Below are 21,826 nucleotides of genomic sequence, written 5' to 3'. Positions count from 1 at the left end.
GGCTACAACTGGCTGTAACACCTCTGCCTTGAACAAAGAGGAGGGAGGAGCTGAGCTGGTTTTTGAATCAGGGGCGGCAGTCAGGAAGCTAGGGGAAGAGAGAGCTGGAAGGCAGCCAGCCGGAGGAGGGGGAAAGCTACACCCCAGAGGGCCACCCCTCGGGGTCTTCTCCCCAGGACGGGTTGGAAGGACTGTCTCTGGCTGCTGTACTGTCGCTTCTGTGAGAAACTGGGCATCTGTTGCCTAATAAACCTCCTGTTGTACCTGCTGAGGTGAGAGTCACTCCTGCCAGCGGACGGGGTGCAGTGCAGGGGGACCCCTGAACCCCATCACAAATGGTATTTTTTTGGATTCATGTTTTTCATTATTTTGAGGGAAACCAATTTGGATCAACAGATCCTGGAATCTGATCTGCATAGATATAGACCTTTGCCCTCTTATGGACCAGAACTCCATGCAGATAGATCCAACTACAGAATTAAATCCCATTTTTATTTTTAATAATTCATGTAGTAAGCATGAACAATAGAATATTTTTTTACTAAACACTCAAAATGCACTCGTTAAGACATCTGTATAAAGTGTACAAGTATGCTAGGCTTGCCAGCGTGCTAACTGCATAAATCAAACACACTTTCCTCATTCCTACCTCACTTCTTCCCCAAAGCTACATCCTGCTCCTACTTACTCCAGGCTCCCTCCTTCCGTTGCTCACTGTTCCCAGTCTCATTCATTTTCACTGGGCCGGGGCAGGATTGCAGGAAGGAGTGTGTGTTCTACCTGGAAGTGCAGGTTTTGGGGTGGGGCCAGCAATGAGTGATTCAAGGTGTGGAAGGAGGCTCTGGGTTGTGTCATGGGGTAGTCCAGGCTGGGGCGAAGGGGGATAGAAAGTGGGAGGGAGCTCACGGCTGCAGCATGGGGTTGGGATGCAGATTTAGAAATGGTCTTGGGATGCAGATTTAGAAATGGTCTTAGGATGCAGGGAGTGTTTCCAGCCTGCAGCAGGAGGTTGGAATGCAGATGGTGGTTTGAGCTCCAGCAAGTGGCATTTACATCAGACAACATCTAGTCAGTGGTGCAGTACGGCCAAAGCGGGCTCCCTGACTTCTCTGGCTACATGCTGCTCCCAGAACTAGTCAGCATGTCCAGCCCATAGTGGAGGCACAGCTAAGCTCATCTTTGTGCCCAGAGGTGCCACCACCACAGATCCCATTGGCTGTGATTTACACATGGAAGTATGGTAGCTGCGGAGCTGGGTCTGACTAGGGGGACAGTGCACAAATCTTCCCAGATTGCCTGTGGGCCACAGAGACATGATGGCTTTTTCTGTGAGCTTCACAGAGCCAGGGTAGGAAAGGAGTCTCCTTTAGCCCTGCTGTGCCACCACCAGACCTTTAACAGCCAGTCAGTAATGCTGGTCAGAGCCTGCAGGTTCCCTTTTTGACCGTGCCTTCTAGATGAAAACTGGGCACCTAGCAACTCTAAAGTATGTCTAATCTAGTTGCCCACCAAATTCAATAGCCCACTGAATTATACTAAAATGAATGGATCCAAGGTTATTTTTCAAATGCTTAACAGAAATAAGGGCCAGAATTTACCTTTCTCATAAAGAAGAATTCTTGCTTCCTGATGTTCATGAGTCCTTTAATGTTTGGTTGACATGGAAATAATCCTTTCCTAATCTTAGCTCAGAAGAAATTGGTTTCACTGTCTTGAGTTTGAGAATCAGGTTTAGCTCAATAGGTTTTTGGCAAAACTTATTAGGATTGATGGCAGCAGTTAGCTAAATTTTCTTCAAAGGAAACTGGCTAGTCAGTTACAGCTGAGGTATTAGGTAATGTTTGATTGAGTTACATTGTTTGAGAAACAAGTATGTGGTAGTGCAATCGAAGATAATGTTTTAATGCATACACAAGAGGGGACAAATCTAATGCGTGTAACTCTTAATTCCAGCCTTGCTTAATCATCATTGGCCCAGAGAATCGGCAATACTATTTGCTTTCCACAAAATTGTATTCTAGTGTGTGTTATCTCCATTTGAGTTCTTGCACTGATGGTGCTTCAAACAGGAATTTTATTAACCTAATCACTTCAAAATTCACTTGGTACACTGTTTTTAATAAGCTGCTGAATAAGAAGAAAAGCCTGTCTTTGGCTGTTAGTTCCTTTAGACCCAAGTGCCAGAAAAATCACATTAAAAAGTCTCTTTTTTAATTGTAAATAAAATAGAACCAAAGGAGGTATGTTAAATAGCTTCTTTTGATGCAAATCAGTTTATCACATTGTACTAATATGGGCCCACAACCATACAGAGATTTTCTTCTTGTATGTATGTATTAGGAAACCAGTACTGAGCCGGGTAAAGTGCAATATTAGGCTTTTCCTTCTATTTAGCCATCAGAATATGAGTTCATGGCATTTAGCTCAAATGCAAAAGGTATGTTTTTGAGCCTCTAGGTAAAATATAGAATGATGGTATTGTAGCATGCACAGCCTTTGTATCTGATTTGCTTTTGGACTCATTGCTAATACTGCCAATACAAAATATACTATACAAAACATCAAGATAGTGAACTCAGAAAAGATTAAAATAGGTGCCCGTTAATCTGTTTCTGAACTATTAGGCATTCATTGCTCATGGCATATCTAGATAGAGTGCAGCCTTTTTCCATCAGTAATTCACTGTTGTAGTATAGTGCTCTGTTTTATGGGGAAAGATGTGTTTTGTACTTAAGTCAACTGCTATTAGTCATAAGTACTCTACAGGTAGTATAAAAGGATTATGGATGTTGGCAAAAAGTCTTAGCATCCATTAAAATAATCCCATTTGTCATCTAAAGGCTAGAGGAGCCTTCTACATTATTTCAAATAATAGCAAAGGGAATGTCCCTTATTTTTATGAACACAAATGGCAGCTGACAGTTTCTTTAATTTTTCACGATTCTCCACCCCTTCATCTTTAAATAAAACTTTGCTTTTTGAGACCTTATCCCTCTTGGAGCTTCAGTAGATTGAAAAACTTGCATTAAAAGAGCTTCAAAAAGCCCAAAATGGTAAACTTAATCAGCAGATCCTTAAATCCATTCTTATTTTATTGTAAAGGCCTTTTACCTTTAAAAAAATTGAAATGTGACATGTTCCTGTTCACACTGAGGCAAAGCTAAGGCAAAGCATGTAGAAATGCTTTTAGAATATTTTCTCTATCTTCTAACCCCCACTAATACCAGAATAACACTAAATAACAGAATTATTGAGGTAAATATCTGTCATATGTTGATCAGAAGATAATTCAAGGACCACCAGTAGGCAATGAAGAATAAACAGTAGGAAGGGGAAAAATTAAGGGCATGCAAAAAATGTTAAGCATCGTACCTGGTACAATTCCTTGACTCCTATCAGAGGGGTAGCTGTGTTAGTCTGTATCTCCGAGAACAAGAAGTCCTGTGGCACCTTATAAACTAACAGATATTTTGGAGCATAAGCTTTCATGGGCAAAGACCCGCGTCTGATGAAGCGGGCCTTTGTCCACGAAAGCTTATGCTCCAAAATATCTTTTAGTCTATAAGGTGCCACAGGACTTCTTGTTGTACCTTGACTCCTGTTGTTGTAAACAGACAGGATGTTTTCATTTTTCTTACTTCAAAAGTAGTGCAAAATTTTCCTTCTGTTCCCTGCAGCAGTCAGCTTAAACTACTGTAAGAGAAGAAATACATTAGACCGTTCATGCTATTTCAACTATAAATATTTTGTTGTTTCATAGATGAAGTTAATTGAAAGCAAAATACAGTTATCCACTTAGGCAGGCTTTGACTACCTGTTTATCCTGGTACCCTTGGGTTTGTTGTTCTTTCATTTAAAGAGTTATGCTACTCTGAAGAGTGACTTTGAGGTTACATGATTATGATTGAGCCACTCCATATTAAATTTTATCAGTTTACAAACAGGGATGATTCTTTAATAAACTGCCAGCCCAATAAACACAACTTGAGATCTGAAAGTCAAGTTAGGCTCTTTCCTCCTTAACTTTCATTGTGGGTAATAAAACTTTTGCAGACCAGATTGTTTCCTTAGTTACGGCTGTATAAATACATTGTTTTCTAATTACATCCATAGGCTGGAGAAAACACGTGAACCACTTGCGATGAAGTTCAGCATGTCCCTTGTATATGGTATAGCAAAACCAGTGATTTGCAGCAGCATAGAATGTAAAGGTGGAAAAGACATATTAGATTATCAAGGTCATCTCCAGGGAAATGCAGGCTTGTTTTCTTCAGTATTTTTTCTCCAGTTTTATCTAGTTTAGCTTTAAAAGATTTAAGTGATGGCACTTTTGCCACTTTCCTTTGGAGTATGTTCACATTTTATGCACTCTTGTCCAAATCATTCTCCATGAAATGCCACTGTTATCTTTTTCACTGTTTCCTCATTGATGGCCAATATATATTTAAAGTTGTAATAAATTATCAAACCCTTATTGCTGTGCATGTAAACAATTTTCTTGAGCTCATACAAGTCAGATACCCTAACATGGTCTTAAGCCTGAGGTTTTTGATTATTTGAAGAAGAAATGCTATCAGTAAAAAGAAGAGGGTGTTGCCTTTTGTGTGATTAAGTGATTGCTCTTGTCAGAAAAACAAGAATGCACAGTGGCTTGGCCCATGCACTTGAGAATATTACTTAATACTTAAACATTTGATTTTACTATTTGGCTGATTTTAACTATAGTAATCCCCTGAGATACACACACTGAAAACATGCGTATCTTGTGTTTATGTGAGGTGGGCAGTGCCGTGGGGCGGAGCAGTGCCGTGGGGCAGCAGGGACCCTGCAGCCCCATGGCTGGAAACCAGCTGGGCAGCGACTGGCCAGCAGAGCTAGCCATGGGGTTTCTGCCTAGGAAGGGAGACCCCACGGCTCCATAGCTGGGCAGCACAGCTGGGGGAAGGGAGGGAGAAAGCTCTTAGCCAGGCTCTTGATTCGCCATCGCTTGCAGGAACTGGGAAGGTGACCATCCACGAGGTGGTCTGTTTCCCGGGTCCTGCAAGTGGCAGAGAGACTGCCACTTGTTCCCAGCTCCCCACCACTCTGGGAGCCAGGAAACTGACCAGCCCTGGTGGGTTGGTCAGTTTTCTGGTCCTGCAAGCCCAGGAGAGCCTGTCTCCCCCTGCCGACTTGTGTGAAAATTTGAGTTACCCACATGACTCAAGGATTTACTGTCCAGTTCTTCAGTTTCTTATTTTTTGTCTGTCTTCAAATGTCAATGCTTTATATAATGTTTTCAATAACAAAAACATTAAGGTCACAAGAAGACTCATGAAATATTGCCACATAATGTTGCTTTTAAGTTAATTTATGATGTAGTTTTAAGATGTGAATGTCCTTATAAAACTAGGTCATTAAAAATGAATTACTTCTGTTTAAAACTTTCACAAATCCAAGACATTTGTCTTTATTTAACCTTTTCACAGTCCATGCTTCTCTTCTTTAAAATACACTCAGTCTTATTTCATCTATTACTTGGGAAGGTATTTAATACACAACTTGGCATCATTTGCATTATACTAGAAGATTAACTTTACAAGCTCGGCTATTAATCTGAGTAGCTCTACATATTGACCTATGAAGGAACATAATTAAGTTAGCTTAATTAAGTTAATTAATTGTCACACTCCGATGAACTTACTATTGAGAGGAAATTAAAGGCAAATAGAAATCAACATTCACTGGCTTGAAATCATATTTTAAAGCATTTTACAAAGATACATTATATTCAGATGATGAAAGTATCTATTGTGTAATAACCAAAGTACAGGCAAGTAAAAAATGTTAAATGCTAAGAATCCCTCGAGTATTCATACTCACTTCTAAAAGCAGAAAAAAAAAGATTCTGAAAAAATAGTGCTAGAACTTCAGAAAATAAGTTATTTTTTCTATACTCAATTGTATTTAGAAATTAATTCCACCATCTATATATTGACTACACTGAGAAGCATACCATATAAATTAGACTAGAAGTGTTATAGACTGGTTCCAGATTTATTTTGTTTGGGTAAAGCAAGAGAGCAAAATCTGAGCTCAAAAGCACCAGTGGTACTCATCAGAACAGGTGCATTTCTCTAATGCTTTAGAAGGAGAAAGAAGCAGGCTCCTGGTGTGAACCCCCTTAACTAACTGTTTTAAAGAAGAGTAGCTGCAGGTACACTTGAAGGCATATAGAAGTTTGTAGAAGAAATTCAAAGTAAGCATTCTTCCTGGGGACATATAAAAGCCCACTCCATCAACTTTGTACCTATTTGGATGTACACTGGTGTCTCATCAGTGAAATTTCTATTCTCACAGAAAAAAAACTGGAGAAATTTATAAATGAATGCCAAATATATTGAGATTCATTCTATGAGTGTGATTGCTTTAACCTGTTCTTAGGTAATTTGTGTGGGTAATTAATATTTTTAAAATATTAAAAAATGTGTAATTAATATTTTTATTTTCTATGTCTGTTATTTGTTTAAGCTGCCTGGTGAATTCCTCAAAAGAGCCAGGATTTCATCCTTTATGTCTGTTGTTAAAAACCATTATTTTTATCCAAGTAAAGCAAATATTTTCCTTCAGGTTTTTGGTCGTCAACACTTCTAGATGATATTGAAGTGCCATATATCTGTATTTATTGAACTATGCAAATATAGCTTCAATGAAAACCAATGAAATTACTGTCTGAAATTAAATACATTTTAGAAATTAGTTATGCACCTCTTTCATATGCAGAATATGCCTATGAATAAGGATGGAAATTGCTTTTTTAAAAAATTTAAATACTTTTTGACTATTTCTGTTTAACTTGCAAATTCAACCTGAGGTATTTTGAAAACTTGGTGGAGTCACGAGAAACCCAGTTATGCTTCACTTGGAGAATCAGACTTATCATATAGTAATTAATACTTGATTTATTCCCTTTCTCTCCCTTTATGCTATTGTTCACGAAAGCTTTATACTGTAACATGTTTCGATTTAAAATTAAAATCTAAGTTTGCTTTGTTTATTGTCTCTTTTGTAACGGACCTAGATTTATTGGCTTCCAGTAATACTGCAATAAAAAAGCACTGTTTATTTTAGATTACATCCCTTTAAAAATCACTAGATATAAGACAAGGTATGGGAGGTGGGTAAGTTTTTTGGTTGAAGGAAAAAAATGAGAAATGCAGAAGTAAGTTAGAACTCTTTAAACTCTTGACCTAGAAAATGGCAGGAACATGTACCCCTGATGTAAATTGTCATAAGTACCTTGATTTGAATGGAGTTATGATCAGTGTTTCCAGGAAGCTGAGTGCTTGGGTGGACACCCAGCAGAGAGTCAAGGGCTGCCCAGCTGATTAGCTGCACATCCACGGCCAGCAGCATATACCTTGGCACATGTAACACAATTTATTCTGCCCATGGATGAAAAAAAGTCATTGGGAACCCTGGTTATGACAGTTTGCACCAGTGGAGGACATGCCCCGGGATGTTTCAAGACTAGTGTTCTATTGTCATTAGCAATTTGCTATCCTGTGTGCAACATATACTGTACTTGAAGTTCGCTCCATAGAGGAATTCTGTCTATTTCCTCCCTTCAAAAACAAATGTGTACTTTATTTGTCTAGTTTTTAAGAGTTGCGTTGTTTCCCTATTGTATGACATATTTAAATGAAAGATAAGCAACTATATTATTTGTTCATAATATCACAATGTGATTAGTTAACTTTCCTATATATGGTGTGAAAAAATCCATGATCCTTTTTATAGGAAAAGTGTAATCTCAATGTTAGTTTCCGTTTGTAATGTCACAGGTTCAAAATATAATGTGAATGCCTTTAAATCACTGCAAGTGTCAAACAATGAAGTTCAAGAATTACTGAAAGTTTCAATGTCATCTTTAAGGTAGTGGAGATAAAAAGAGGTTAGTCTGTAGTCATTAATAATGTAGGTGATATAGATTTCCCTCCCTCCACCACTGCAGCCAGTTGTTCAGGGTTATCTTGAATCTGCACATCATCCAACACCATAGTGTAGCTCATCGGTGGACAACGTGCATTTTAAAATACTTTTCAAGGAGAGTGTTCTACAGGCAGTGAATGACCTATAATACCAAAACATTGGAACAGACTTTGATCACGGATACCTGCATGTTTTGCTTTTGTTTTTGTTTTGTTTATTAACAGTATTTGGAGGTGTTTATCTAGTTCATATTTAAAAATATAGTAATTGTAAATAATTTAGCCTCAAAATTATATTATCAGATGACTCTCAGATCCATGTCCACATATTTCACTCTTCTTCCTTCTGTTTTTTTTAATCTACTTTAGGTACTAATCCCTCTGAAGTTAACATTTTTTTATTTTACAAGTATTTTTTTTGTTCTAAGTTATTGCTGAACTGTCTCCCAAAATTTCCTCTCCCCCTGTAACAATGTGGAATTTCATTTTTAAATTTTTACTTAGAAATTTAAAACATTATCATGGTTGAGTACAGGAAGACTTAAAAGGAATAAATTAGTTACCAAGTGTCCAATCCTGAGCTCCTTATTCAAGTGAAACCTTTATTGAAACCAGCCAAACCTAATTATATATAATGGACAGCCTGGAAAGAGATGTACAATTAGGTTACCACAGTAATTGACATAACTTTAACTTTCTGCTCCTTCATATTCTCTTCTTTTGGACTACTTTGCTGATTATGTGTGAAGAGCTGCATCCTCCTAGTCAGTAATTTCTAAACTGCATTCTTTTCAATACATAAGGTGCTTTTCCAGCCAGTCTCTCTGGAAGTAATGCATTGGCTATCTGCATGCAGTGTGTGTGATCATCTCACTCTAATTTCCTGCCTTTCACAAATCGATCATCTCACTCTAATTTCCTGCCTTTCACAAATCCCACCAATGCCTCTTCCAGGCCGTGTCTACACTAGCCCCAAACTTCGAAATGGCCATGCAAATGGCCATTTCGAAGTTTACTAATGAAGCGCTGAAATACATATTCAGCGCTTCATTAGCATGCGGGTGGCCGCGGCACTTTGAAATTGACGCGTCTCGCCGTCACGCGGCTCATCCCAACGAGGCGCCTTTTCGAAAGGACCCTGCCTACTTCAAACTCCCCTTATTCCCATCTGCTCATGGGGATAAGGGGAGTTCGAAGTAGGCGGGGTCCTTTCGAAAAGGAGCCCCGTCGGGACGAGCCACGCAGTGTCGAGGCGCGTCAATTTCGAAGTACCGCGGCCACCCGCATGCTAATGAAGCGCTGAATATGTATTTCAGCGCTTCATTAGTAAACTTCGAAATGGCCATTTGCATGGCCATTGCGAAGTTTGGGGCTAGTGTAGAGACAGCCCCAGAGTGACATCCATGAGAGTTTGGGTTGTCTGTTCAGATCAGGTTGTGGAATAAGCCTAGGTGTTACTTATTCTGAATTGGTCTTCCTTGCTTATGGTAATATTTCCTGACCCTTTTCTAAATTTTAAGATTTGCCCTGTTTGTAACATTTTAGCTGAGGGAGGCTCTCTAGCAGTACCGCAAATTTGACAGCAATGCTAGGCCTTCCTCGGGTGGCAAGAGGACGCAACAAAGCAACCCCTTACCGCCTTTTAGGTTCCAGGTCCCACCTCGGTGGACTTATGACAGGGTGCACACTCAGTTGACCCCAGACCCTACCGAACCCCCCTGGGCAGGCCGGAGCCAGGAGGAGCAATGGGACAGACAACTGGATTTCTAAAACACCAACAATAAGTTTATTAATTCTTAAGGAGGAAATGGAATATTATTGCACGTTCTTATTTTAGCAACAGTACACACTTACTTGAGTTAAAAACAAGGTGTTCGTGTTGACACTAACGTGACGTGGTTTTGAATAAATTAGGTGTAGAGGTAGGGTGTTGTAGAGGTAGGTTGTTGTTGAGGTAGGTTTGAAGGAAGTTGTATAGAGATAAGTTGTATAGAGGTAGGTTGTTGTATAGAGGTAAGTTTGAAGGAAAGTAATAAATATATAAATATTAATAACTATATAAATATAGATGTGTCTTTTCTGAAATAAAGGAGGGGGAGGGCACTACCCCTCTTACCCCTACCGAGATCGGGTCGCTACTCCAGTCCAAATATTAATTATGGCCAATGGAGGATGTCCCTCTCTATTGAGCCAGAGAAGAAAATAGGAAAGAAGGGAGGACACGTCTTCACCTTAGTGTGTATTTTGGTAATAAGTTGCTAGCAAGTGACTACCAATTCCTCCGTAAGTGAATATTATTAACTAACAACTAATATCTACAATTAATATACTCAAATAATTTAACAAATTTGTCTTAATATACTACTAACAATTCTAATAATGTAACTAATTAAATAACATTAAACACCCTGTCTATAAATATGTCTATAAATACCAATTAATTATAATAATAATAATAACAGTTCTAGATTGAACAGGCTTGTTAAGTGTCCTTTTTTAAATTAGAGTCCAGCCAGAGGCCAGCAAGGCCCGGCCTTGGGGTCAGGCCCCTGGGTACTGCCCCTACCCTGCCAGACAGGGACACAGCAAGGGGATCAACCTTGCTCCCCCACTGGGGGTCCCGTTGCCACTGACTGGAGTGGGGATGTGGTGTCTGGCTCCACACAAAGCGCAGGCCTGTCAGTGAGGATACTTCTCTCAATCGGTGTGTCACGTCCGGCAAATGAGTCAGGTCCGGTAAGCAGGTCAGGTCCGGTGAGCATGATGGCGGGCCCTGGGTTTCACTGAGCCAGCCGCACAGTACCTGCACAAGTGCAGGCCAGTTCGACAGCTGGTAGCTTCCCCACAGGGACACCGCTTGCTGCTGATGCCGCTGTCACTGCTTGCCACAGGAGCGTGGGTGATGAGCAATCTTGCACTTCTGGGCGAGTGGTGTGCAATCTTGCACCTCGGGTAGGTGGCAGTGTTCAGCTCTGGCAGTGTTCAGCTCTTCGCCTTTTCAGGCTAGCCTAGGGACTGGCAGACGTTCCGTGGAACCACGCCTTCCCGTCAAGGGCCGCAGAATGGGCTGCGAGCCCTGCTTTTATAGAACGTTCTCATGAATATGTATAAGAGTATTAGCATGCAGGCAAAGTCTTCAAACAGGTTCTCACTTTGGTGGAAGGTTCTGGAAGTTCTCCAGACCCACCCGATCAGAGCACTGCATGCAAATCTAGGGTACCCATGATTCATGAATATGGATGATCTGATAGAACCTTTTCAAGTTGCCGGGGGAGCTAACGGTCAAAAAGTAACCGTTGGAGGGCTGCTAACTGGCAGGCTATGACAATTTGAAGCTTCATGTGTCTGAGGGGATTTTTGCTCACAGAGCCCTTCCCCGCCAAAAGTGTGCTGTCCCTGACTCACGGGGGCGATTATGTCCACAGTGATGTTTAAACACAACAATTTTCGGACAAAATGTTGTATCCATACTAAAATAAGGATGTGTTTTGGGATCAAAGCTAAATCAGACTAGGATTCAGAGTAAGTTGACAGTTCTCTGTACTTACAAACTGTCCTTGTGAGATTTTCACTGGACCCATCAGAAATCTTGTTAGGTTAGCTGTGCACACAGAATTCTCCCATCCTTATGCTGAAATGGTTTTCATGTGTTTTTAAGCATCAGCTGGAGAATGGACCTCTTTCAACTTCGTGTTCAACCAAAACTACTGAAAGTGGATCAAAGCCAGACTCCTACCTCAAAAGTGGGTTGCATTTAGGTAATGGGTTCTATTTTTAGTCCATATCTAGATTTGATTTAGAGGCAATGCTATTTTAAAATTGTACGCTGAGCATATGCCACAGAAAATTTCCTTTAATCTACAGAAAAATTTCTTTAATTGTATCTGCTAATACAAAGAGCTGTCCTTTGTGACCCTTGGTTCCTGTCGAATCTCCATAAATATCAAGAGTAATCTCATTTTATAAACCAATACTATTCTTTGTAGGTTCTGATTAGGTTCAGAGACGCGAAGACTGGAAGGAACCACTGGGATTGTTTAGTCCAACTTCCTGCATAATACAAGCCCTAGGACTTCCTTCATTTAATTCTTGTTTGAAGTATAGTATGCCTTTTTAGAAAAAAAAATCTTTATTTAAAATAGTTGAGTGAAGGAGACTCTGTCACAATCCTTCAGTGATTAATTATCCTCATTGATGATAATTTGTGCCTTACTTCTTGTCTGAAATTGTCTAGCTTTAATTTCTAGCTATCTAGTCTTGTAACAGCTTTATCGGCTAGATTGCACATCCTTTTATTATCACATTTCTCTTCTCCATGTAGGTATTTATAGACCTTGGTCATGTGTCCCTTTAGCATTCTCTTTGAGGAAGTAAATAGATTAAACTGTCATTATAAACCTTGTTTTCCAACACTCTTTTCATTCTTCTTGCTCTTCTCTGAGCCTTCTTCAATTTTACAACCTTGTCCTTGAACTGCACACACCAGAACTTTGTGGAGAAGACACCTAATCAATGTGTGAAGTTGTTGTATGCTGCCACAGATTGCATGGAGGCCCATGTTGGTCTTTCTTCACAGTCAACCACATTGCTTGCATTTTGCAGCTAACCTGTTTTCTCTCATAAGTGTGACCACAGAAGGTAGCATCTCCAAAGCCTGAGAGAGAGAGAAAGTAGCATCTAGACAACTAAACACAGAGCTGAGGTTTTTATTCTGATCCAGATGTGAAATAAATTGCTTATCATTTTTGCCTTATCTTGTCAATCTGTACAAAGGGATAACACTCTATTTATCCACGCTATGTGGATGTTGTGACATTTGATTGTTTGATATTGTTAGAGAAATGAAGCATTGGGAACAATGGCAGCAGAGATGAAAAAAGGGGAAAACAAAAGGAAATAGAAAATGGAACAAGAAAGAGAAAAAGGACCAGTGAAGTTTTATTTTATTGCATGTAATTTAGAGATGATCTTTTACTTTACTGTAGTTTCCTGGCAGCTTTGCTTAATATTTGTCGTCATAGGGAAGAGGAGAAAGCCAAGGCTGGAAAGCTTTCCCTGATATATTGAGGAACCTAAGATAGCAATCTGTGAAGAATTTAGATTTTGTTAAAAAAAAGTTTGTGTATGGTTGTGGGGAGAGAGCTCCCCCAATGGGAGCAGAGGATACACTGATAGGCTGTGTCTACACTTGCCACTTCTTCCGGAAATGGCATGGTAATGAGCCATTACGAAGATGCTGTGAAGGCATGGATGTAAATTCCCTGCACCTCATTAGCATGTGGGCATGTGGTTTAGCATCCAGAAGGGGCTCTTGGGGGAAGAAAGGGCTTCTGGAAGGAGGGTTTCCTTCTGGAAGATCCTCATGGGACGCGCATCTGCACGTGTATTTTGGAGTCCAGAAGAGCTTCTTCTGGACTCTGAACCATGTGCCCATATGCTAATGAGGCAGGGGAAATTTACATCTGTGCCTCATTAGCATCTTCCGGACAGCTCATTACCATGCTGCTTTCAGAAGAAGTGGCACGTGAAGACACAGCTATACAGTGTTGTCCAAGAGCTTCCCAGCAGCTCCAGAGTCTCTATTGTTCACATGTTAGCCAGTAGCAACAGAGGGAAAATATTCAGACTAAAGCATGAGCATTGGCAAATGCACTGAGTTATTCACAGGAGAAAAATGAATAAAAGAAATTGCTGATGGAACAAAGGAATACTGAAGACCCCCTCTCACACAAATACTTCCTTGCCCCACCACCAAAGCCTCCTTCCTGCAATGAGAATTAGCAGGCTCTGAGATAGGGGCAATTCCTAGGTATTCCCCCAGTATCTAATGTGACAAAGTCCCTTATCAGCCTCTGTGGGTCCCTGCGCTTCCTGGCAGATCTGTGCTGCCTCAGAGACTCACGGAGGCCCCCTTTTTGCCCAGGCCCTTCCAAAGGCAGGGGTCTCCGCTTAGCGAGCCATCCTCATCATAGGCAGGACCAGTACAGGGAGAATAATACCAGTCCCCTTGCAGGCCTGTGCCTGCTCCAGTAAAGTGGTCCCTCGGGGGAAGGGTGGGGGGAGTCCAGACCCACCCTCTACCCTGGACTCCGGCCCAGGGTACCTCCTGAGAACAAGAGGCAACCGGCAGGACCTTTACCTCTGCCCCAAAGTAGTAGCCTGACCCTGGGCCACTTCGCCCACCACTTCCCTGTGGTACTTTTTCACTGTGCTCCTGCTCCTCTGGTGCACCTCCCAAAACCTTCCCCCCGCTACCAGATGGGGAGCCTTTTATAGGGAGCACAGGGCCTGTCTGACTAATGAAGGCCTGGGCCTAGACAGGGACCAGGAATGCCTTAGCCCACCAGCCGGCATCTCTTCTCTCTGGAGGGCTCCTGCAGCCTGTCCCCACAGGCTGGGGAGCTGCCACAGAGAGCCCACTTAGGGTTTCTGTGGCCAGGAGGTCGGATGCTGGGGGGCTGGGCGGCCTTGGCTTCTGGCTTTGGCCCCCCTTGGGGCTGCTTTTGGCCCAGCTTCTTCCCTGCCCTGGGCAGGCTGCTTCCTTCTCCCCCACCTCCACCCCTCCCAACTAGTTTTTTTCTGGAACTGCTGGGTGGGTGGTGTGTGGGGGGACTCCTGCTGCCCTGCCTTTTGGCAGGGAGGGGGTACCCCCCTTTCCATCTTCTGGGGGGTAGTCTGCTGGTCCCTTACTGGGGCCCACTTTACCATCTACTGGCTGCTGCATCCCCGCTGCTTCAGAGGAGGTAAGGGGCTTTCTTGGGTGGGGCCCCTCTCTGCCGGGGCTGCAGAGGGGTGGCTGCATAGTTGGGGGTGGGGTGTTAGGGTGTGGTCCCTGCCCCACCCCTGCAGCCACCGCCTCCTTTAACCCCCCCCAGCTGCTGCCGGGGCCCTCTCCAACTGGGCCCCACCCTAACCATCTGCCCCTTCCTCCTTCCTGCATCTGCGGGGCTCTGCAGCAGCAGCTGCTGTGGGTCCTCCTTCAGGCACCCATGGGCACACCTTTCCCCTAACACCCCCTCCCCTTCCTGGTTGGCTCTGCCACCCCTCCTTGTTACCCCTCCCTTTGTGCCCACGCCCCCCCTTTTTTGTATTTGTTAGGTGCCTGCGTCCCTCCCCTTCTTTCACACTCACTTCCACACACATACATATATTGAAACCCCCACCCCCCGCCACATCCCGGTGCAGTAGTAGGAGCCGTTTACCATTTTGTGCTGGGAGTTGTGGCCTTCTTGCATTCCCTTTCCTCTCTCTCTCCTCCTGCCCCACCCCCACCTGACCAGGTCCTCAGCCTGGCCAGTGGGGGAGGGGTAGCCACTTCTTCCCTCCCTTCTCCCTTCCTCCTCCCCTCCCCCACTCCTTTTTAAAGTGCCCTACCTCTATACAATTCCTTGCCCTGCGCCCCTCATCATGACCTCCACAACTGCCAGGGAGACATCTGGTGATGCCCCCCTCACTCTTTCCTCCACTACTACCCCTTCCATCCTTGAAATGGTGGCCCACTCGTCCAGGGCTGCCGGGGATCTTGCCATTGCATTGGTTGAGGGCACGGGCGTGGGTTCCGGGGCTCCTGCTGCCTCCGCCACAGTGCCCTCCTCCAGTGACCCCGCCCCGAATCCACCCCCCCGAAAGGGCAGGAAGGGCCAGGGTACCAAAAAGGGCAAGAGCCCTGCCCGGAAGGCCAAACCTCCCGCGGCCGGGCCCTCCACCCCAGCTGCCGAAACACCTGCTGCAGCTTCCCCTCCTTCCCGCCCCCCTGTTCCCTCCACCAATCCTGGGAGCTCTGATCCCCCGGCCCCCAGGTCGTAGCCCAGGCGGCAGCAGCCGCCATGCATCCTGCTCCTTCCTCCTCCACTCGGAATACCATCCCCGATGGTCGCGGCCCCTTCCCCGCCCTCACCAGGAGGCACGGAGTCTGCTGCGTCGTAGTGTCGGCCTCGCCCCACATCGAGACCTACGTGCGGGCGTTGGCGCGGGTGGTGGGGCCTGCAGCCGTGGTGGCAGCCTCACGAATATTTGGGAAGATCATCTTCTTCCTGGTGTCGGAGGCCGCTGCGCAGGAGGCAGTGGAGAGGGGCTTGGCGGTCGGGGGCGTCCATGTGCCCCTGGAGCTGCTCGAGGACCTGGGCGTATGGGTGGTTTTCTCCTCCGTCCCTCCCTTCCTCCCCAGTTCCACCCTTCTGCCTTTCCTCACCTCCCTGGGCCAGCCCTTGTCAGTCCTGAGTCCCCTCCCTCTAGGCTGCAAAGACCCCGCCCTATGGTACGTGCTCTCCTTCCACCAGCAGGCACGAATCCAACTGCCGCTGGCGGCAGCACAGGGCGGGGTGGCCCAGGAGGGGACTATACTGGTGTTTCATCAAGGGACCCAGTACCAGGTCTATTACACCTTGTGGGAGGCCCGGTGCTTCGTGTGTCGGGCGGCGGGGCATGTCCGGAGGGATTGCCCCCTGGCCCGGCACAAAAGAGGGGAGCCCGGGACCTTTTCCGACCCGGGGGGGCGCCAGCCACATGACCAGCGACACTCTGACAATGGCAGGCCCTGGGACCGCCCCTTCTCCTCCCACCCTGGACAGAACCATCGCTGCTCGGGTGTCAGAGGATGCCCAGGCACATGGTGAGTGGCAAGAAGAAGCAGGCGCTGGCTCCCGAGCAGGCATTCAAGCCGGGTCTGTGGAGGAGAGGGAGACAGGGCTGGCGGCAGGACCTGGACAGGGCCCACCCCAGGGCGGGCCGTCCCTTTCCCTCGCTGTCCCATCCTCCTCCTCCTTCCCTCCCTCCTCGTTACCTCCGTCCTCTGGTCCTTCCTCTTCTACCACCAAGCCCGCCTCTTTGGAGGACTGGCTACTAGTAAGGGGGAAGCACAAAAAAAGAAACACACGTGCCTGGCACTCCACCCTGTGGGAGGACGGGGTGGATGTGCCGCGCAAGGCGTTAAAGAGAGCTGTCAGCCCTGATCCATCTGCTGAACCCCCGGCTACTGACCATCTGCCGGGGGTGACTGAGGCCGCTGCGGCAGCAATGGAGGATACCACCCCTTCTGTCCCAGAGCCCGAACCCAAAGGGACAGAGCAGGCCTGTCCAGAGCCTGTGCCCTCCTCCGACACCCCTCCGGCTGCTGCCCAGACCACCGTCGTGGAGTGCCCGGAGGAGGTGAGCCCTGGCCTCGCCCTCCTCTCGCAGGAGGCCAAAGCCCTAAGCCTAACCCCAGCTGCTCTGGACATAGAGGGCCTGCTACTAGAAGCCTGTGGGCCGACTGCCTACACTCAGCCATCCCCCTTGATTTCCCCACCTGCCGGCAGTCCCCCAACCACTACTTCTCCTTGTTCAGGGACATCACAGGGTGCAACCACCCCCTCTGGCTGGGGACACCCTCCTAACTGCAATTCCCCGGCCCCTGGATGCTCCGGGAGGATCTGTGTTCCCACCTTGCTCTCCCTTCCATCCTGGAGTCGAAAACCCCAATGCTGATCCTCCCACCTCATCAGTGCCTGTTGCCGAATGCACTGGCACCTTGTCCTTTACACCCTCTCCCTTCTCGCCACCCGGAAAAGCTCCCCCTCCCGAAACCCCTCTTGTTTTGCACTCCCGCCCCCACTCCCACCTCAGCCCCTGCTCCCACCCCTGCCCCCACCCCCACCCCCTCTTCCAATCAATGCCTTGCCCCAGAACCTGTGCCCTTACCCCCTCTGAACCCTCCCTCCCTCCCTCCTTCCCTCCTCCTCCACCTCCCCCTTTTCCTCATGACTCCTCCCCCTTCCCTAAAACCTTTACCCCTCCTGCCCCCATCCCTTTTCTTTCTGCCCCCTCCCCTTGACCCTGTCTGTTCATAACCACTCCTGAGGCTGCAGCCCCTTGGTAGGCTCCCTTTGCTTTGCCCTCTCCCAGCACTTTCAGGGCTGCTCTCCTTCCGCCACCCTTACTCCTCCCAAAACCAAGCCCCAGCCCCTAGCCCGACCTTGCCAGCTATCGGGCCCAAGAAGATACGAGGCTGAGGGGCACTCGGGACCCCGAGGCCTTGGCACCCCACGCGCTGGCGGACAAGATGCGCGAGTTCTTGGAGGATGTTTGCGGCTCCAAGAACAAAGTAGCTCTCGTCCTCCAGTGCTGGGGTGACTTTCATTTCATCCTTGAGTCCATGAGGGCCCTTCTAAAGGAGGACAAGGGGACTGGGAGGAGGGATGCCGTGGCCTACCAATGGGCCCACAGCTTCCATGATGCTCTAATCACCTATGGCATCAGCCATGGCTTGCTGCGCAGCCCCACGGGGACCATTGGCGTTCCCTCTGGTGAGGATCCTCCCCAGCCCTCTAAATCCCACCGATCATCTTTGCCACCTTGAACACCAGGGGCTGCGGGTCGGGTATCCGCAGGTGCTGGGTGCTCTCCTTCCTCCGAGAGGGGGGGTACTCGGTCACCTGCTTACAGGAGACCCACACTACTCCGGCCGCTGAAGCCAGCTAGAGTGGGGAGGCAGGGTCCATCTTAGTCACCTCTCGGCCCATCGGGCCGGGGTAGCGACCCTGTTCTCCCCAGACCTGCAGCCCGAGGTGCTGGGGAGCGTTGAGGTTGTGCCAGGCCGCCTGCTGTATCTCTGGGTATGGATGGAGGGGCTGCCCCTCCACCTCATCAATGTTTACGCCCAACATCCGGCCCGGAGAGAACATCCTTCTTCTGGCAGGCGGTGGCCTTCCTGGACTCCATTGATCCTCGCGAGTGCCTGGTCCTCGGCAGGGATTTTAACTGCAACCTTGAGGAGCGGGACCGTATGGGGACGGAGCAGTGCCAGGCCGCTGCAGACGTCTTCAGGGAGCTCATCAGTCATCGCTACCTGGTGGATGTCTGGCACAGCAACCACCCGGATGAGGACACTGTCTTCACCTATGTCCAGGTGGTGGGTCACAAATCCATGCACTCCCGGTTGGACCGCATGTACATCTCCCGGCAACGTCTCTCTTGGGCCCACTCCTCCAGCATGCGGCCGGCCCCTTTCTCAGACCACCACCTGGTGGCCGTGATGGCTTCCTTCTCTCCGGGGAAGCGGGGGTCAGCCTACTGGCACTTCAACAACAGCCTGCTGGGGGATGTGGGCTTCGTGGCGTCCTTCCGGGAGTTCTGGCTCGCCTGGCATGGGCAATGGCACGCCTTTCCCTCGGCACGGCGGTGGTGGGATATGGGAAAGGTGCTCACGCGGCTCTTCTGCTGCGACTATGCCCGGGGTGCCAGCTGGCAGCGGCATGCATTCATAGGACAGCTGGAGCGGGAGGTTCTTGAGCTGGAGAGGCACCTGGCCACCAGCTCCAGAGATCCATCCCTCTGCAGCACGTACCGGGAGAAGCAGGACGAGCTTGGGGCCCTCGACGCCCTTCGGGCACAGGGGGCCTTTGTGAGGTTGCGGATTCAGCTCCTCTGGGAGATGGACTGCGGCTCCCACTTCTTCTATGCCCTGGAGAAAAAGAAGGGTGCCAAGAAACATATCCTCTGTCTCCTTGCGGAGGACAGCACCCCTCTTACGGATCCAGTGGAGTTGCGTGAGAGGGCTCACGCCTTCTACGCCACCCTTTTCTCCCCGGATCTGGCCGATGCCTGCAGAATGCTTTGGGACCAACTCCCTTCGGTCAGCATGGGCGACCGGGACTGGCTAGAGCTTCCTCTCACTCTGGCTGAACTCTCGGAAGCCCTTCGTCTCATGCCCACCAACAAATCTCCAGGCATGAACAGGCTGACCGTGGAGTTCTACCGCGTGTTCTGGGACATTCTCAGCCCAGACCTGCTCAGCGTCTGGGCTGAGTTCTTGCAAAGCGGGGTCCTCTCCCTGTCATGCAGGCGGGCTGTCCTCACCCTGCTCCCCAAAAAGGGGGACCCCTGCGACCTTCGGAACTGGCATCCCATCTCGCTCCTCAGCACAGGCTACAAGATTATCGCTAAAGCCATCTCCCATCGCTTGGGGTCCGTGCTGCAGGACGTGGTCCACCCTGACCAGACCTACACCGTCCCGGGCCGCACCATCTTTGACAACCTCTATCTGGTCCGGGATCTCTTGGAGCTCGGGTGCCGGGATGATCTGTCGTTCTCCCTCCTGTCTCTGAATCAGGAGAAGGCGTTCGACAGGGTGGAGCATGGGTATCTCCTGGGCACTCTGCGGGCCTTCGGCTTCGGACCCCATTTCATTGGGTTTCTCCGGGTGCTGTACGCTGCCTCAGAGTGTTTGGTCAAGCTCAACTGGACCCTGACTGCTCCGATCAGCTTCGGTGAGGGGTGCGTCAAGGCTGCCCACTGTTGGGCCAGCTCTACGCTCTGGCCATCGAGCCCTTCCTCTGTCTCCTTTGATGAAGGTTGATGGGGTTCGTGCTCCGTGAGCTGGAGCTGCGGCTGGTTCTGTCAGCGTACGCTGACGATGTACTCCTCATGGGCCAGGACCTGGAAGACCTGGCACGGTTGGAGGCCTGCCAAGCCGTTTACTCGGCAGCCTCCTCTGCCCGGGTCAACTGGGTCAAGAGCTCTGGCCTGGTGGTCGGTGCTGGGTGGATGGCGGGCCACCTCCCACCCATGCTTCAGGCCATTCGGTGGAGCACAGGTCCGCTGTCCTATCTGGGCATCTTTCTATCTGCCACGCATCTTTCTCCGCCAGAGAACTGGCATGGTTGAGAGGGCAGGGTGGTTGAGCGGTTGCAGAGATGGGCGAGGCTGCTCCAGTGCCTCTCCCTACGGGGGAGGGCACTGGTGCTTAACCAACTAGTCCTGTCCATGCTCTGGCACCGTCTCAACACCCTTGTCCCACCCCTGGGTTTCCTGGCTGCCTTCCAGAAGGTAGTTCTGGAGTTCTTTTGGCCAGGACTGCACTGGGTCCCTGCAGGGGTTCTCCATCTCCCCCTGGAGGAGGGAGGACAGGGCCTGACCTGCCTCCGCACTCAGGTCCAGGTCTTCTCCCTCCGGGCCCTGCAGGGACTCCTCAACAGCAATAGTGCAGATAGTCCGGCGTGGAGCATGGTGCCGCACGCTTTCCTCCGTCGCTTCCAAGGGCTCCGATACGACCGGCAGCTCCTTTCTTTGCCTTTGAGAGGCCATCCACGAGACCTCTCAGAGCTGCTGGCCTTCCACCAGGACCTCCTCCGCACCTGGCGGCTGCTCGCAGTCTCCAGGTCCTTAGGGGCCGCCGCAGGGGAAGACCTCCTCGCAGAGCCCCTGCTACACAACCCCTACCTCCATGTGCAGGCGGCGGAGTCCCCCGCAGTGTGCCGAAGGCTGGTCCTTGGTGGAAACACCAGGGTCAGAGACCTCCTGGACTACGACCAGGGAGACTGGATGGAGGCCCCAGCGCTTGGGGCTCTCCACCCTACGTTCTCCCCGGCGCGTACTCAAGGAGTTGAAGGCCGCTTTGCCACCTGCTGCTCACGCCTACCTATGCCGGGTCCTGCGAGAGGGTGCACCCCGCCCCCCTCTCACTCCTGGCCCTCCAGATCTCTCTGTGGGCCCCCGGCTCCGCGAGCCTTCCCTCTCTCCCCCGCCCCTCCCCGCATCATCCCAGCCAGCTGCATGCCTTGCAGCCGATCCCCTTTCGAACTGCACCCTGACGTCATCTGTACATACTCATGCTTCACATGCTCCACTTCCCCACCCTCATGTCCCACCCAGATCACAAGTGGCGGGACCTTCTACGATCTTCGGAGGGTGGGGAGCCCTGGTGGGCCAGCCTTTATTCTACCCTGGTCCCGCGGCCCGCCGGGGACGTAAGCTGGAGAGTCCTTCATGGGGTGGTGAGCACGGGCATGTACTTGGCGCGGTTCACCCCCCTCCCGGACACTTGCTTTTTCTGTGGAACGAGGGAGACCCTGGCACACATTTACATTGAGTATGCCAGG

The 21,826-nt window shown here is 48.4% G+C and overlaps 1 protein-coding gene across 4 annotated transcripts in view; it reads left to right on the top strand.

The window, feature by feature from the left end:
- The window catches only part of PHF14 (PHD finger protein 14), a 286,072-nt gene that overhangs the window by 241,556 nt on the left and 22,690 nt on the right, over positions 1–21,826 (top strand). The window contains exon 19 of one of the 4 annotated variants that reach the window (XM_074984679.1): positions 11,629–11,728. The exons of the other annotated variants lie outside the window; for them this stretch is intronic. Coding sequence (XP_074840780.1) covers positions 11,629–11,728 — 100 coding nt within the window. The remainder of the gene's footprint in view (positions 1–11,628; positions 11,729–21,826) is intronic. 4 annotated transcript variants of the gene reach the window in all.

Source organism: Carettochelys insculpta, chromosome 2 (genome assembly GCF_033958435.1).
Source record: "Carettochelys insculpta isolate YL-2023 chromosome 2, ASM3395843v1, whole genome shotgun sequence".
Taxonomy (NCBI): Eukaryota; Metazoa; Chordata; order Testudines; family Carettochelyidae; genus Carettochelys; species Carettochelys insculpta.
This window is presented reverse-complemented; position numbering and strand designations above follow the sequence as displayed.